General features: G+C 43.0%; 1 protein-coding gene across 1 annotated transcript in view; it reads right to left on the bottom strand.

Moving 5' to 3' along the window:
• LOC121583279 (pikachurin-like) overlaps nt 1-15,367 on the bottom strand; it is a 33,390-nt gene extending 18,023 nt beyond the window's left edge. Inside the window, exons 1-13 of the mRNA XM_041899461.1 lie at nt 15,070-15,367; nt 14,569-14,678; nt 5,897-5,983; nt 5,760-5,786; nt 5,506-5,623; nt 4,966-5,101; nt 2,909-3,075; nt 2,701-2,816; nt 2,122-2,593; nt 1,899-1,999; nt 1,645-1,745; nt 1,416-1,560; nt 1,081-1,270 (exon numbers count right to left, since the gene is read on the bottom strand). Coding sequence (XP_041755395.1) covers nt 1,081-1,270; nt 1,416-1,560; nt 1,645-1,745; nt 1,899-1,999; nt 2,122-2,593; nt 2,701-2,816; nt 2,909-3,075; nt 4,966-5,101; nt 5,506-5,623; nt 5,760-5,786; nt 5,897-5,983; nt 14,569-14,678; nt 15,070-15,175 — 1,876 coding nt within the window. The 5' untranslated portion in view covers nt 15,176-15,367. The remainder of the gene's footprint in view (nt 1-1,080; nt 1,271-1,415; nt 1,561-1,644; nt 1,746-1,898; nt 2,000-2,121; nt 2,594-2,700; nt 2,817-2,908; nt 3,076-4,965; nt 5,102-5,505; nt 5,624-5,759; nt 5,787-5,896; nt 5,984-14,568; nt 14,679-15,069) is intronic.
• Between the last annotated feature and the right edge of the window lie 953 nt (nt 15,368-16,320).

Raw genomic sequence — 16,320 nt, 5'->3', positions numbered from 1 at the left:
CCTCCATGTTTGACGGTGGGGATGGTGTTCTTGGGGTCATAGGCAGCATTCCTCCTCCTCCAAACACTGCGAGTTGAGTTGATGCCAAAGAGCTCGATTTTGATCTCATCTGACCACAACACTTTCACCCAGTTCTCCTCTGAATCATTCAGATGTTCATTGGCAAACTTCAGACGGCCCTGTATATGTGCTTTCTTGAGCAGGGGGACCTTGCTGGCGCTGCAGGATTTTAGTCCTTCACAGCGTAGTGTGTTACCAACTGTTTTCTTGGTGACTATGGTCCCAGCTGCCTTGAGATCATTGACAAGATTCTCCCATGTAGTTCTGGGCTGATTCCTCACCGTTCTCATGATCATTGCAACTCCACGAGGTGAGACCTTGCATGGAGCCCCAGGCCGAGGGAGATTGACAGTTCTTTTGTGTTTCTTCCTTTTGCGAATAATCGCACCAACTGTTGTCACCTTCTCACCAAGCTGCTTGGTGATGGTCTTGTAGCCCATTCCAGCCTTGTGTAGGTCTACAATCTTGTCCCTGACATCCTTGGAGAGCTCTTTGGTCTTGGCCATGGTGGAGAGTTTGGAATCTGATTGATTGATTGCTTCTGTGGACAGGTGTCTTTTATACACTCCCTTTAAGAGTGTGCTCCTAATCTCAGCTCGTTACCTGTATAAAATACACCTGGGAGCCAGAAATCTTTCTGATTGAGAAGGGGGGTAAAATACTTATTTCCCTCATTAAAATGCAAATCAATTTATAACATTTTTGACATGCGTTTTTATGGATTTTTTTGTTGTTATTCTGTCTCTCACTGTTCAAATAAACCTACCATTAAAATTGTAGACTGATCATTTCTTTGTCAGTGGGCAAACGTACAAAATCAGCAGGGGATCAAATACTTTTTTCCCTCACTGTATGTTAATCATTGATTGACATGTTACTTGCTATGACCTTCACACAATGACATGAATAAGCAGGGATAAACTCCCCAACAAACAGAGAGAGTAAATGAGGTGAGAGATAAGAGATTATGATGGAAACATTAATGTATTAGAATCCAGTGGCTTCAGTTCAGTGACTCACCCACATCCGCCCCACTAAGAGCCCATCCCATTGGCCAAGGCCTCATGTCCGTCACCCTGCTGTTGACGCTTAGCATCTGGATACACCCCTGGAAACCCCGATTGGTCCCTGCTGTCCTGGCCAGCCAATAAGCATTAGGGGAGCCACCCACGTAAAGAGGAGTTCTGAATGTGATCTTATTGTAGTCACCCTGTAGGATCAGAGATTAGGAGATACACACCCAGACAGGGCCGGGCAGCACATAGGATTATTACACTGTGTTCTGTGTATTTACCAGTAGCAGCAGTGTGCTCTTTTGTAATGTACATCCTATATACAGTATGAATTGTCCTCACCTGTGAGTGTCCTGTGACAGGTGTGTCATTGTCCAGTCTTAGCCAGCCAATCGCACCCTCCCTGCCGACAACGACACTGTGCCACTGGCCCAGTGCCACCCGAATCCCACTCACTATCTGGGCACTGCCTGTGCCACAGTTAAACCTGCACACACAGATAGAGGTGAGGTGTGTCAGTTAGTGAGTGAGTGAGTGACTGACTGACTGATTTGTATCAACATGAACCCACCTAAAGTGGAGCTTCCCATGTATCAGAGCCAGTGAGGTGAAGTCTCCACTGCCATGTTCATTCTCCCCACAGAACAACAGAAGGCCATTCTCTGAGTCAGTCTGTGGAGTAACAAGACAGGGGTGAGCATCCATTTGTTTTACATTCTTCAGAATACCATTGACTTTTATTTGGGATGTACAAAATAGCTTTACAGCTTATTTCTATAAAGGAACTGCAACACATTCAGAATGAAACAGACATCAACATTTTACCTTAAACTCAAGCATGATCTGAAAGGATTGATAGGAGTTCTTCAGAGGCTCAAAGGCAATATGGGAGAACCCGTAAAACTGTGGATATTTCACCACTACAACTGGAGGACCAAAAAAAACAGATTAAAAAAAATTAAAAAATAAGCTCAAATTCAGTACCATAACATACTCCAGAGTGTTAATCAATTAAGCAATAATAGTCCATTAGTGGTTCTCGTCTCACCCTGAGAGCAGGCGTCCCCTCCTCTGCCCAGGGCACAGTAGCAGCGAGAGCCCCCACTTTGGTAGTCATCTATACACATACTGTTGGGATAACACACAGCGTCCTCACAGGACAGGTCATACAGCGTCCTCACCTGTCCCTTCCACTGGGACCTGGGGCTAGCAGGGCTAGGGGAGAGGGGGAGAGCCAGGGTGGAGCCGTCCGGAAGTGGGGCTGAGCTAGGGGTCGGTAGAATGCTATCCAGGCCTGGAGACAAGGTGAGGGCAACTGGGTTGGTGGTAAGGGTGTGATTGGTGGGAATTTGTGTGGTAGAGATGGATATTATAGTGGCTGCCTTGTTAGCAGTGATGATGGTGCCAGAATCAGCAGTGATCTCTATAGGAGGCATTCCTCCTCCCCCTTCGTGTGAGATGGGAGTCCATGTTCGGGATCTCAGCTGAGATCTTCTGTCTTCTTCTAGAGAGAAAAGTGGCTGGAGGAAAGACAGTAGGACACAATAAAGAAGAGAAACTTGGATGTTTGGGAAATAGCTAAGTAGAAACATAGTGATTGTGAAGCCTGCATGACACTGTCTTTTACCTCCTGAATGAGGGCACCATAATCAGAGTTCTTAACATCAGTCAGATCCTCCTCATTAATGTTGCCGTTGCTAGGATAACCCTGACCCAAGCTCCCGCTTCCCCCTTCCTGCACACCTAACACAGAGACATGAATAAATGACAATCATTGACTTCGACAAGCAGTTTATAACACAATAATTAATGAAGAGATGTCTCCCCACACTCACTGAAGGTCCATATTGGGTCAGTGATGGCACTGGGTGGGCTAGCTCCGTAGACATTGACTGCCTGGACAGCAAAATGGTACTGGGTTTCAGGCTGCAGTCCTCTCACAACCACCGAGCTGCTGTTCACTGTATCCTTTAGGGATGTCCACTCAGTGTCCAGCTCTGGTCTACATGGTATTACAGGTAGAGACAGAGTCAGACTCTGAGGTAATGGTATAAGTAACTGTGAATGCATTTAACTTGTTAATCATCCATTACAATCTGACTGGGTAGTGTGTCAAAGACAGGTAGGTAGGGGATAGGTTAGGAACTCTCTTACTCACGTTAGACAACGTCTACGTACATGTGTGAGACAGGCTCTTTCAGAACACAAACACCTGCTTGCTTACAGTAATTGCATGCTGTGACAGATTGAGACATTATAGAATCGTGACGGTCTGAATAACAGCATGTCAGTGAAACTCAATGAGCTCAGCAAAATATAGACAAGTGAAGTATGTTTGCTTTGCCCTTGTCAAAATTTAGAGGTTTGTCCACAAATCCATGCTGACTACAACCTTCATAAGTATTATACTGCCTTTGTCACCATCCTTAAACTCAGGTCATGTAGTTTCAATGATAGAGTCAGTATCCATCCTCTATGCACAACAGATTCAAGTGAGGAAAACAATATTCAGATGCCCTCCAGTCATTTTAGCCCTCTAGTCATCTTGTTAAGGACGGAACAGTGTCTATCTGGATCCAGACACACTCACATCATCTCTCTCTGGTGTATACTGTATGTGTGTGGTCTGTCCCTTGCTCTGGATATCTGCTATCTGGCCATTCTGGCAGCTCTTTAGACAAGAGATTAATTACTCAATAAAAATATTACAGTACTTCACAGCATCATTAACATTCCATGTTTGGTCCCAACACGCAAACAACAGGCTGCACGCAAACATTTCTTCGGTTTGCTGTTCAAATGACTCCTTGTCACGATCGTCGACACATGATGAAGCGGACCAAGGCGCAGCGTGATAAGCGTACATTCTTTTAATGAGTACACACGAACAAAACAATAAACGATACGTGAAGTCCTAGGGTTTAAACACAAACCTTACGGATCAAGATACCACACCACACAAATGCCAAATGACTACCTAAGTATGGTTCCCAATCAGAGACAACGAGCTACAGCCGTCTCTGATTGGGAACCACCCTGGCCAACATAGAAATACAGAACATAGAAACTAACACCCTGGCTCAACATAAAAGAGTCCCCAGAGCCAGGGCGTGACACTCCTTTTGGAATGTCCATTCAAATCTATCAAATGTTTGACTAATTGACTATTTATTTAGTTCTTCTCTAAATCCTTGTACCCATACAAATCATACAGCTCATCCCCATTGAACTGTCAACCTCGCAAAGTATTGTGGTGTTTGTGTGCCACTGTAAAATCCATTATCATGCTTAGCACTCCTGTATATTTCATCATAATATTTACTAGATTGTTTTTCCTCCACTACTTTTGTTAATCAAAACCAAACTTGTTGGCAACCTATCTGTAAGAGTAGTGGTTCAAGGAGATTGCTGTAGTTGAAAATAGCCACCGAACGTTGTGTACAACCTAATCTCCCGTGGGCAGATTCTGCGTGTAGACCGAATAATCTGCCGGGACTGAATGAGATGCGTGAGATAACGAGCTACAGTAGTTCCGGTCTTTGGGTATTCGTCACTGGTTATATAGACGTATCAGGATTGGGTGAAGACTGAGAGTTTCCTTTTGTGAGGGTGGAAACTTCGCAAACCACCGGAACTCTCAATTTCTAACACATATAGACCCAGAAGTTAATGACGCAGCTGACCAAACTTTGCAAGATTTTACTTCTGGGTTAACCGAGACTATGCACAACCATATTATTTTCAGCCAAAAGGGTCTTCAAGTTCATTCAAGGGCACATTTAACCATTAAACACTTTCAGGAAAAATTACAGAAGTAAAGGAATGAAAAAGACAAGCGTTTGCCTGGGGAACCCTCTAATAAGCACTATAATAGAAGAAAAATAACTCTTACCTGATATAATACACAACGAAATGAAGGACAGGTGAGCTTCCCTTTCCTTCACTCTGTTTCCATGACAACTCGGTTTCAGTGTCCGAAACAGCCCCTACAGCTGGCTGTGAGGGGGCCGAGGGGGGCATGCACATCTCTGTTGGGGGTAGTGGTGGGGGGTGGAAAGATACAAAAACAATCAAAGATGTGAAATCTTTTCTCTGAAATTCCATGTCCATGTTATTAACTCAAAGCTTGGGTGCATTCAGGGGCAATGGAGCAAAGGGTCATTCAGTAGGTTCCATGGTGCATGAACACTCCCTCAACCCCCCTGAATTGTTGTGGTACAGTACAGTGAATGAACTGAAAATAACATTCCCAGAAGAGCCATTTGTAGTCAAAGTGCCATCTCCAACCATTCCATTATTTTCTACACATTCAGTAACGTCATTCTGTAAATTCAGCCCCAGATTCAGTGCTACATGCAGTAAGCTCAGTGGTTTTCCCTCATTCAGGATGACCAGACTGGCCATGGTGAGACCCTCTGCTCCATCCACTTACCTGGTTGGAAGGTGCTGACTCTCCGTGGCACGCTGGGTCGTCCCTCTCCTGCCCATCCATACGCACCCACACTGAACACATATTGAGCTGCCATCTTCAGACTGCCAATTTCTACATCCTTACAGCCACAGGAAGATACAAAAAATATAGGTTGATACAACAAACAACAAACACTGAATCTCAATTTGTGCTCATACAATCCGTAATCGCAGTTTAACGATATTAGTTGAACATGCAATGCAAAATGCACTTACAATAATGGTGTGCCCATTGAACTTGACCTAAGGGGTAAAAATAAAGGGTTTTCTGAGAAAAACTGTTGAAAGAATAACTTCGAAATACACTTTATTCAATAGTTAAATATAGAAGGAGAAATAGAGATATAGCTCACTGTAGCCAACATGTCCAGACTGAGAGGAACATTCACTGCTACTGCTGAGCTTGCTGGACGGCCATTCCTCATCTCAGTGTAAAACACCTACAGTAGAACACACACACGTGAATACACAAATACGACATGTAGAATTATATAAATTTGCATATCTGTATCCGTCTCAGGACACCTCTGGTTAATCACCTCTGTGATCATTTGTATTGTAAAACAATCAAGGAAACCATGTGGTTGTCTGTATACAAAGGGCAAATGAGCTCTAAAGGACTAGAGGATATCAGAGGACAAAAAAGAGCCTATAAGAGAACCAAGTCTAAGTTACTGTAGTCCACTGAACTGTGTCACAGATGTCTGGGCTGACTTAGCTCATCGTTTAGCAATGTGGCCCATTACAATGGCAAGCCATTGTCAAAGCTGAAACACTAACTGCATGTTGTTTTACGGTAGAACAATTAGCGTACAGCTGCCTGCTCAACCACAGCAAGACATGATTACTGCCACGCTGAACAATATCTCTGTCACACTATTAAAAGCAGACAACAGAACTCCAAATGAGACAAAGTGCTGTAATAATTTAAAAATAACTCAAGGCTTGTAGTCTGTTCAGTTGAATTAGCATCTTGACACAACCAGGACCTCACAGACTACAATACGCAATATCAATGAGTGCACCTCTCTCTCCCTGCACATTAGCAGAGTGTTCAAGAGGCCTGCAGGACACTCACATGTCTAATAGGATTGAAGTGTTACTTGTCCTTCTTACCTCTAAACATCCTCCCTGAGCCTGTGTTGGTACTGCACAGTGTTGGCATTAACCCTCTACAGGGTAAGCTCCTGTCCTGTACTGTATATCCTGTACAGTATCACAATCCCTGCTTTCCTTCGGCACATAGGCAATTGCCAGAGAAGGATAGTAAAGTAGCTCATGAACAACTCAAACACATAATACAGGATACTGTAGCTAAAGGTTCTGGGATTGTAGTTTTTGTGACATCTGATATACACTCCACTACATACGTCAATTTGGCTCTGTACGCCAGCATTTTGGATTTGAGATCAAAAGTTTCACATGAAGTGTCAGTACAAAACAGTCAACTTTTATTTGATGGTATTTTCATTAATATCTGATTTACCGTTTAGAAATGAAAGCACTATTGGTCACGTACACAGATTTACAGATGTTATCGCAAGTGCAGTGAAATCCTTGTCTCTAGCTCCAACAGTGCAGTAATCCCTAGCAATAAAAAACACATCATCCAGAAAAATACAAAAATAAGTTGAAGTCGGAAGTTTACATACACCTTAGCCAAATACATTTAAACTCAGTTTTTGCAATTCCTGACATTTAATCCTAGTAAAAATTCCCTGTCTTAGGTCAGTTAGGATCACCACTTTATTTTAAGAATGTGAAACGTCAGAATAATAGTAGAGAGAATTATTTCTTTCAGCTTTTATTTCTTTCATCACATTCCCAGTTGGTCCGAAGTTTACATACACTCAATTAGTATTTGGTAGCACTGCCTTTAAATTGTTTAACTTGGGTCAAACATTTCGGGTAGCCTTCCACAAGCTTCCCACAATAAGTTGGGTGAATTTTGGCCCATTCCTCCTGACCGAGCTGGTGTAACTGAGTCAGGTTTGTAGGCCTCCTTGCTCGCACACGCTTTTTCAGTTCTGCCCACAAATCTTCTGTAGGCTTGAGGTCAGGGCTTTGTGATGGCAACTCCAATACCTTGACTTTGTTGTCCTTAAGCCATTTTGCCACAACTTTGGAAGTATGCTTGGGGTCATTGTCCATTTGGAAGACCCATTTGCGACCAAGCTTTAATTTCCTGACTGATGTCTTGAGATGTTGCTTCAATATATCCACATAATTGTCCTTCCTCATGATGCCATCTATTTTGTGAAGTGCACCAGTCCCTCCTGCAGCAAAGCACCCCCACAGCATGATGCTCCCACCCCTGTGCTTCACGGTTGAGATGGTGTTCTTCGGCTTGCAAGCCTACCCCTTTTCCCTCCAAACATAACGATGGTCATTATGGCCAAACAGTTCTGTTTTTGTTTCATCAGACCAGAGGACATTAATCCAAAAAGTACGATCTTTGTCCCCGTGGCGGTTTTGGAGCAGTGGCATCTTCCTTGCTGAGCGGCCTTTCAGGTTATGTCGATATAGGACTCGTTTTACTGTGGATATAGATACTTTTGTGCCTGTTTCCTCCAGCATCTTCACAGGGTCCTTTGCTGTTGTTCTGGGATTTGATTTGCACTTTTCGCACCAAAGTACGTTCATCTCTAGGAGACAGAATGCATCTCCTTCCTGAGCGGTATGACGGCTGCATGATCCCATGGTGTTTATATTTGCGTACTATTGTTTGTACAGATGAACGTGGTACCTTCAGGCGTTTGGAAATTGCTCCCAAGGATGAACCAGACTTGTGGAGGTCTACCATTCTTTTTCTGAGGTCTTGGCTGATTTCTTTTGATTTTCCCATGATGTCAAGCAAAGAGGCACTGAGTTTGAAGGTAGGCCTTGAAATACATCCACAGGTACACCTTCAATTGACTCAAATTATGTCAATTAACATATCAGAAGCTTCTAAAGCCATGACATTATTTTCTGGAATTTTCCAAGCTGTTTAAAGGCACAGTCAACTTAGCGTATGTAAACTTCTGACCCACTGGAATTGTGATACAGTGAATTATAAGTGAAAGAATCTGTCTGTAAACAATTGTTGGAAAAATTACTTGTGTCATACACAAAGTAGATGTCCTAACCGACTTGCCAAAACTATAGTTTGTTAACAAGAAATTTGTGGAGTGGTTGAAAAACTAGTTTTAATGACTCCAACCTAAGTGTATGTAAACTTCGACTTCAACTGTAGGATGAGCCATGACTAGAATACACAATATACATAATGTATAAAGTGGGTGAAACAGTGACCAGTGTTGAATGACTCCATGTATATTTTTCAGGATTATGTGTGTATAGTTTTTTTTCTAATGATCACAGATTACAAAAAGAAAGCCAGTCATGTCGTGGACACCAACCCCACCCTACCAGACGAGCTAAATACATTTTTCTCACGCTTTGAGCAAAATGACTGAGCTGCCAAGGAGACCCTGAGGACAGCGAGGGCTATGTGCTTACGGTCTTCACGGAGGACTATGTAAGTCATTCAAACTTCGCAAGGCTGCCAGCCCAGACGGCATCCCTAGCTGCTCCCTCAGAGCATGTGCAGACCAGCAAGCTGTTGTGTTTTCCTTCTTTTTTAAAATCTCTCGCTAGCTCAGGCCGTTATTCCCACCTGCTTCAAGATCATCCCGTGCCCAAGAAAGGGAAAGTAACTGAACTGAATGACTACCAACCCATAGCACTCACTTCCGTCATCATGAAGTGCTTCAAGAGGCTAGTCAAAGACCACATCACCTCCTCCCTCCCCGACACACTTGACCCTCTCCAATTCGCCTACCGCCCTGACAGATCCACGGACGATGCAATTGCCACTGCACTGCACACTGCCCTCACCCACCTGGACAAAAGGAATGCATAAGTGAGGATGCTGTTCATCGACTACAGCTCGGCCTCCCACACCATAGTGCCCTCTAAGCTCACTACAAAGCTCACGGCCCTGGGACTGAACTCCTCCCTATGCAACTGGGTCTTGGATTTCCTGACGGGCCACCCCCAGGTGGTGAAGGTAGGCAACATTAACTCCTCCACACTGATCCTCAACACGGGGGCCCCACAAAGGTGCGTCCTCAGTCCCCTCCTGCACGCTCCCATCCTCATCAACGGGGCTGCCGTGGAGACTGTCAAAAACGTCAACTTCCTTGGCGTACACATCTCTGAACAGCTGAAATGGTCTAAACACATGGGCACCGTGATGAAGAAGGCACGACAGCGACTCTTCAACCTCAGGAGGCTGAAGAAATTCGGCCTGTCCCTGAGGGCCCTCACAGTGTTCTACGGGAAAACCATCGAGAGCATACTGTCAGGCTGCATCACAGCCTGGTACAGCAACTCCACCGCCGCTGACTGCAAGGCACTACAGAGGGTGGTACGCTCAGCCGAATGCACCATTGGGTGCACACTGCCTGCCCTCCAGGACACCTACAACACCAGGTGTCGCAGGAAGGCCAAGAAGATCATCAGGCACCCCAGCCACGGACTGTTCTCCCCGCTTCCATCACTCAGACGTGGGCAGTATAGGGGCATTATGGCAAAACTGAAAGACTGGTCAATAGCTTCTACCCCCAGACCATCAGGCTACTGAATAGCCACCACGAGCCAGCTACCTGCTCCCCCTGTCACCCTCCTTCCCCCGGGTGGTAGCTGGCTAGAACAGTGACTAAGCTTTAGGGTAGGGCCCTAAACTTTTGACTACTTTTGTACACTATAAGTGAAATTTGTCAAATGGGGACTAGATCTATAAAGCTTTCATTTCTAAATGGTAAATCAGATATGTATGAAAATACCCTCAAATAAAAGGTGACATTCTGTACAGTCACCTCATATGAAACATTTGATGTCAAATCCAAAATTATTGAGTATAGAGCCAAAAATATATACAGTGGGGAGAACAAGTATTTGATACACCGCCGATTTTGCAGGTTTTCCTACTTACAAAGCATGTAGAGGTCTGTAATTTTTTATCATAGGTACACTTCAACTGTGAGAGACGGAATCTAAAACAAAAATCCAGAAAATCACATTGTATGATTTTTAAGTAATTAATTTGCATTTTATTGCATGACATAAGTATTTGATACATCAGAAAAGCAGAACTTAATATTTGGTACAGAAACCTTTGTTTGCAATTACAGAGATCATACGTTTCCTGTAGGTCTTGACCAGGTTTGCACACACTGCAGCAGGGATTTTGGCCCACTCCTCCATACAGACCTTCTCCAGATCTTTCAGGTTTTGGGGCTGTCGCTGGGCAATACGGACTTTCAGCTCCCTCCAAAGATGTTCTATTGGGTTCAGGTCTGGAGACTGGCTAGGCCACTACAGGACCTTGAGATGCTTCTTTCGGAGCCACTCCTTAGTTGCCCTGGCTGTGTGTTTCGGGTCATTGTCATGCTGGAAGACCCAGCCACGACCCATCTGCAATGCTCTTACTGAGGGAAGGAGGTTGTTGGCCAAGATCTCGCGATACATGGCCCCATCCATCCTCCCCTCAATACGGTGCAGTCGTCCTGTCCCCTTTGCAGAAAAGCATCCCCAAAGAATGATGTTTCCACCTCCATGCTTCACGGTTGGGATGGTGTTCTTGGGGTTGTACTCATCCTTCTTCTTCCTCCAAACACGGCGAGTGGAGTTTAGACCAAAAAGCTCTATTTTTGTCTCATCAGACCACATGACCTTCTCCCATTCCTCCTCTGGATCATCCAGATGGTCATTGGCAAACTTCAGACGGGCCTGGACATGCGCTGGCTTGAGCAGGGGGACCTTGCATGCGCTGCAGAATTTTAATCCATGACGGCATAGTGTGTCTCTTCAGGTCATTGACCAGATCCTGCCGTGTAGTTCTGGGCTGATCCCTCACCTTCCTCATGGTCATTGATGCCCCACGAGGTGAGATCTTGCATGGAGCCCCAGACCGAGGGTGATTGACCGTCATCTTGAACTTCTTCCATTTTCTAATAATTGCGCCAACAGTTGTTGCCTTCTCACCAAGCTGCTTGCCTATTGTCCTGTAGCCCATCCCAGCCTTGTGCAGGTCTACAATTTTATCCCTGATGTCCTTACACAGCTCTCTGGTCTTGGCCATTGTGGAGAGGTTGGAGTCTGTTTGATTGAGTGTGTGGACAGGTGTCTTTTATACAGGTAATGAGTTCAAACAGGTGCAGTTAATACAGGTAATGAGTGGAGAACAGGAGGGCTTCTTAACCCTCCCGTTGTCCTAGGGTCAAAATGACCCGCCACTGTGTTGAACCAACTTTATTTAATTTTTATATTTTTGGGATCATTTGTGAGAAGGAGGCAGTGAGACTTTAAAGAAAGTATCACTGCCTCCTTCTCATAAATGATCCCAAAAATATAAAAATTAAATAAAGTTGGTTCAACACAGTGGCGGGTCATTTTGACCCTAGGACAACGGGAGGGTTAAAGACAAACTAACAGGTCTGTGAGAGCCGGAATTCTTACTGGTTGGTAGGTGATCAAATACGTATGTCATGCAATAAAATGCAAATGAATTACTTAAAAATCATACAATGTGATTTTCTGGATTTTTGTTTTAGATTCCGTCTCTCACAGTTGAAGTGTACCTATGATAAAAATTACAGACCTCTACATGCTTTGTAAGTAGGAAAACCTGCAAAATCGGCAGTGTATCAAATACTTGTTCTCCCCACTGTATATCATAATTTGGGGAGTGTATATTTAATTGTAAATTTAATTCAATAAAATATATTTCTCAGTATTAATTGTTCCCATCTTTCTCCTCATAAATGTGATGCTCCCAAACGTTTGTATAATTTCAGCCAGTAGTTTTAAAAGTGGTGCTCACGAGCCAAAACGGGTCCCTGTTTTTTGTGTACCATGTCATCCAATTGTGTACTACGTCATCCATTTCGTATGATACTGTATGTTACGAACTGCAATTATTTTATTTTTTTATGTATGAATCCAATTCGTACAATATGTTACAAATTCGTTGTGTTTAAGATACTGGACTGCATCTTTAAGTGCATAAAGACAGTTCATGACAGGCTTTCTTTGCTAAATCATATCATATACACAACACAAGTCACCTTGGTAGCCCTATAACACGTATACGGGTTGAAAATGGCAGATTTGGTCACTGATAAGCACCTAAATTGGACCGCAGTGGCTAACATGCTATACATGTCAGAGCTCAGAGTCTCCGCTTTACAGCGATGTATGGGATTCAGCTGACAGGCATTATAAAACGGCAGCACAAAGCACAACAAGAAGATGCTCCCATCCCTCCCGCTATTTGGGCTACTTTTGCATATTTTTTGTTGCTTGAGAGAGGGGAATGCTGTAAATCAGGAGAACTCGATGTGTTCTGAAAGATGAGCTCTTGAGGATTATAATAAATACTGCTGTGATGTCATACAAGCAAACCACACACCCGAGTCCAAATGTGCACTTTACATTTCCATATTATAAAACTCATGTAATTTACAGCATCAATGTTTATGATCGTTATGTTTGATGTACAGTTATAAGGATGACATGGCATCTTACCCTGGGAGGTTCTGAACAGAATAAGCCTATGTTTGTCTATTGTGAAGAAAATTTGCTGCGGAACACGCACCTGAATGCACTCATGACTCCTTTCTATAAGATCGTATTTTATAACTTTTCATGTTGGCAATAGAATAAGCTTTCAAATGATGCCCACCTGACCCAGATTGCGATTTATAATGGGCCGTTTTTGGATTGCGTAAACAACAACAGTATTGTGTGATGGTGGGGATGCAGGTCCAGTCAGTGTGCCCCCTCCGCAAAATATTGCTTACAGATATTTTTATAAATAATTATGATTAAAAGTGGGCTTAAAAATGACGTTAGTAAATAATTTAACATCAGAAGAATTGTACAGGGCAAATCTGAGGGGGCACGTGCCCTTGTGCCCTGGGCATGACGGATGCTAGGAGAGCTCAAAAAAGCACCTTATAGTTGAAGGCTCTTTCCAAGTGCATTGAAATGATTGAGTAACTGTGCACACTTTGGAGAGGCGTGTGGTCACTTGGAGACACCAGTTAGATCTCTTACGCAAACCCTTGTCATTTTTTGTCATATGTCGTACCTACCCCTCATTTCCCATGAATATCGTTATTAAGTTACTGAATATATCCACAGTATTTTCAGATTTCATTATCGACAAATCCTGCAAAAAGTAAATGCTAAATGCACATAAAAGCAAGTGTAATATTTGTGTTCAGTCTTGTGTCAGGTGAACTAATGTGTCCTCACCTTTGGTCTGATCATTTCCCCATAATCTCCAAAGTGTTCCCTTTCAATTGCTACCATGGTTATGCATGTTTTTCTCATATTTTCTTCTGTTTGAAACATTTCAATTTGGTACTATCCCACGAGTGTAAAGGGTTAACAAACGATCTGCTAAAATACAGTAAAGACAGGCTTGTTTTGGATCTCAAAGGTAGCAGTGACTAGAAAATGACTAGAAATATGTCTGATAGACTTGAACACTCTTATAAAGACACAGTTACTTTGTAGGCTCTCCCCTGGGGGAAACTGACTGGGGGTAAAATGACTTTGACTAGATGACAAAATGACTACAGGATTTTACAAGCTGTCATGTGGATCTCTAAGCATGGATTATTCATTTAATCATCTCCTCCCAGGCTCAGGGCCTTGTCACAATTCTATATTACAACTAAGAGTCTGAATATAAACAGCGACTAAAAACAAACAAACCCTTTCTGATTTTCCCTTGGGAGAGTACATTTAAAACTGCAGCAGCTAATGATGTGTGTGGGAAGCAAACTTCGCACAGTTTCACAAGACAATGGGGTTTCTGTCTACTAGAGATATATTTCAATTGAAAATAAACCATTTTCTTCTTCATGAGAACGTAACTAAGAAACTAACTAAGATCAGAGATGGTTTTCCTTAAAACACTCAAACATCATCATTCCAGAAGTGTACAAGTGAGACACACAGTAGGTCTTACCTTGTAACCTGTAACGGTACTGACGTGTCTCCAGGGTATCCTCCACTTGACCCTGACTGCAGTGCAGTTGATTGTCTCCAGCTCGATGTCCAGAGGTGGATTGAGACGCTCTGCACAACATTACTATTTTTAACACAGTAGTACCAAGTGAACAAAGATTAACTGTATTGAACAATGTTTGCTTTCAAACCTATAGAATTGATGAGTTGACAGCATAGCTCACATTCCTATAATACCTAGCCATCTTCAGAGGCAGCGATATTTAAGCTATCTACTGGGAAAAGACGTTCAGACATTAACCTATATGGGCTACAGGTACGAATAACCCCAGATAAACCGTAATGCGTTCCAACAGTCAACAAAGTCCATGTGCAGCCTAAATATAACAATGCTGTGGGGATTTTGTACTAAGCAACACAACAAGTACTTGAATAAGGTGTCCATAATAAAATATTGTCAGAACTTCAACTTAATGCAGGTGAGGACATGAGCACCACTTACCTGATCCTCTGACGTATGTCCTCTTAATAGCAAAAGACATCCCCATGGCGCTCAGTAACACCAACAAAATAAAGCACATGCCTATCTTTTCACTTAAGACATCCATAACTAAGAAAAAGTTAATTCAACGTAAACAAACAGAACATTACACTTTGAGGAAAGAGTTTGAGCGAGTGTTCCCCACTGTTGCAAATTGCAAATGTTTCCCGCGAATAGGTGTGTGTATGCGAAAGCCAGACGAGTTCGATCATCTCTCCGAGGCCATCAACATTCACATGATGATACGGGACAGCCTTCTCCACAGCGTATCTGGACCAAATCAACGGGAATTCTATTCAGTAGCCTACCAGTACAGTGGGCGTGTACTGTACTCCAGTGTCAGACACAATAGTTTCGACAGCACTGTCTATCGGTACAGCCAGGTAGTGAGCAGGTAGGTGTAGGCGGCACGTGGGTTAATTAAGAAGATGAAGGAATGTTGACCAGATGTGACTGATCACAGGCTACCGAATAATAACAGGGGTTCCTTCATTCACCAGTCAGAAGATACAATTTTGGTAAGTTGTGTGTGTCAGCAAACAAATTGCAGTATAACTGCAGTACACCTGTAGTTAGAGTGCAGTGTAACTGCAGTTATTCTGCAATTAATACGTCCAAAATACCACAGTCAACTGCAGTTACTGCACTTTTACAGATTCAAAACTGCAATCTTTTTTTGTAAGGGGTCTGGTAATAATGACAATGACAATATCAAATAAAATTGTATTTGTCACATACACGTGTTTAGCAGATGTTATTGCGGGTGTAGTGAAATGCTTGTGCTTCTAGCTCCGACAGTGCAGTAATATCTAAGAAGTAATATCTAACAATTTCACAACATATACCCAATACACACAAATCTAAGTAAGGAATGGAATTAAGAATATATACATATATGGACGAGCAATGACAGAGCGGCATGGACTAAGATACAGTATAATATTATAGAATACAGTATATACATATGAGATGAGAGTAATGCAAGATATGTAAACATTATTACAATGACTAGTGTTCCATTTCTTAAAGTGGCCAGTGATTTATATAGGCAGCAGCAGCCTCTAATGTGCTAGTGATGGCTATTTAACAGTCTGAGATAGAAGCTGTTTTTCAGTCTCTCGGTCTCAGCTTTGATGCACCTGTACTGACCTCGCCTTCTGGATAATAGCGGGGTGAACAGGCAGTGGATCGGGTGGTTGATGTCCTTGATGA

Source organism: Coregonus clupeaformis, chromosome 15, assembly GCF_020615455.1.
Source record: "Coregonus clupeaformis isolate EN_2021a chromosome 15, ASM2061545v1, whole genome shotgun sequence".
Classification (NCBI taxonomy): domain Eukaryota; kingdom Metazoa; phylum Chordata; class Actinopteri; order Salmoniformes; family Salmonidae; genus Coregonus; species Coregonus clupeaformis.
The sequence above is the reverse complement of the archived record's forward strand: the minus strand, read 5'-3'. Positions and strand labels throughout refer to the sequence as shown.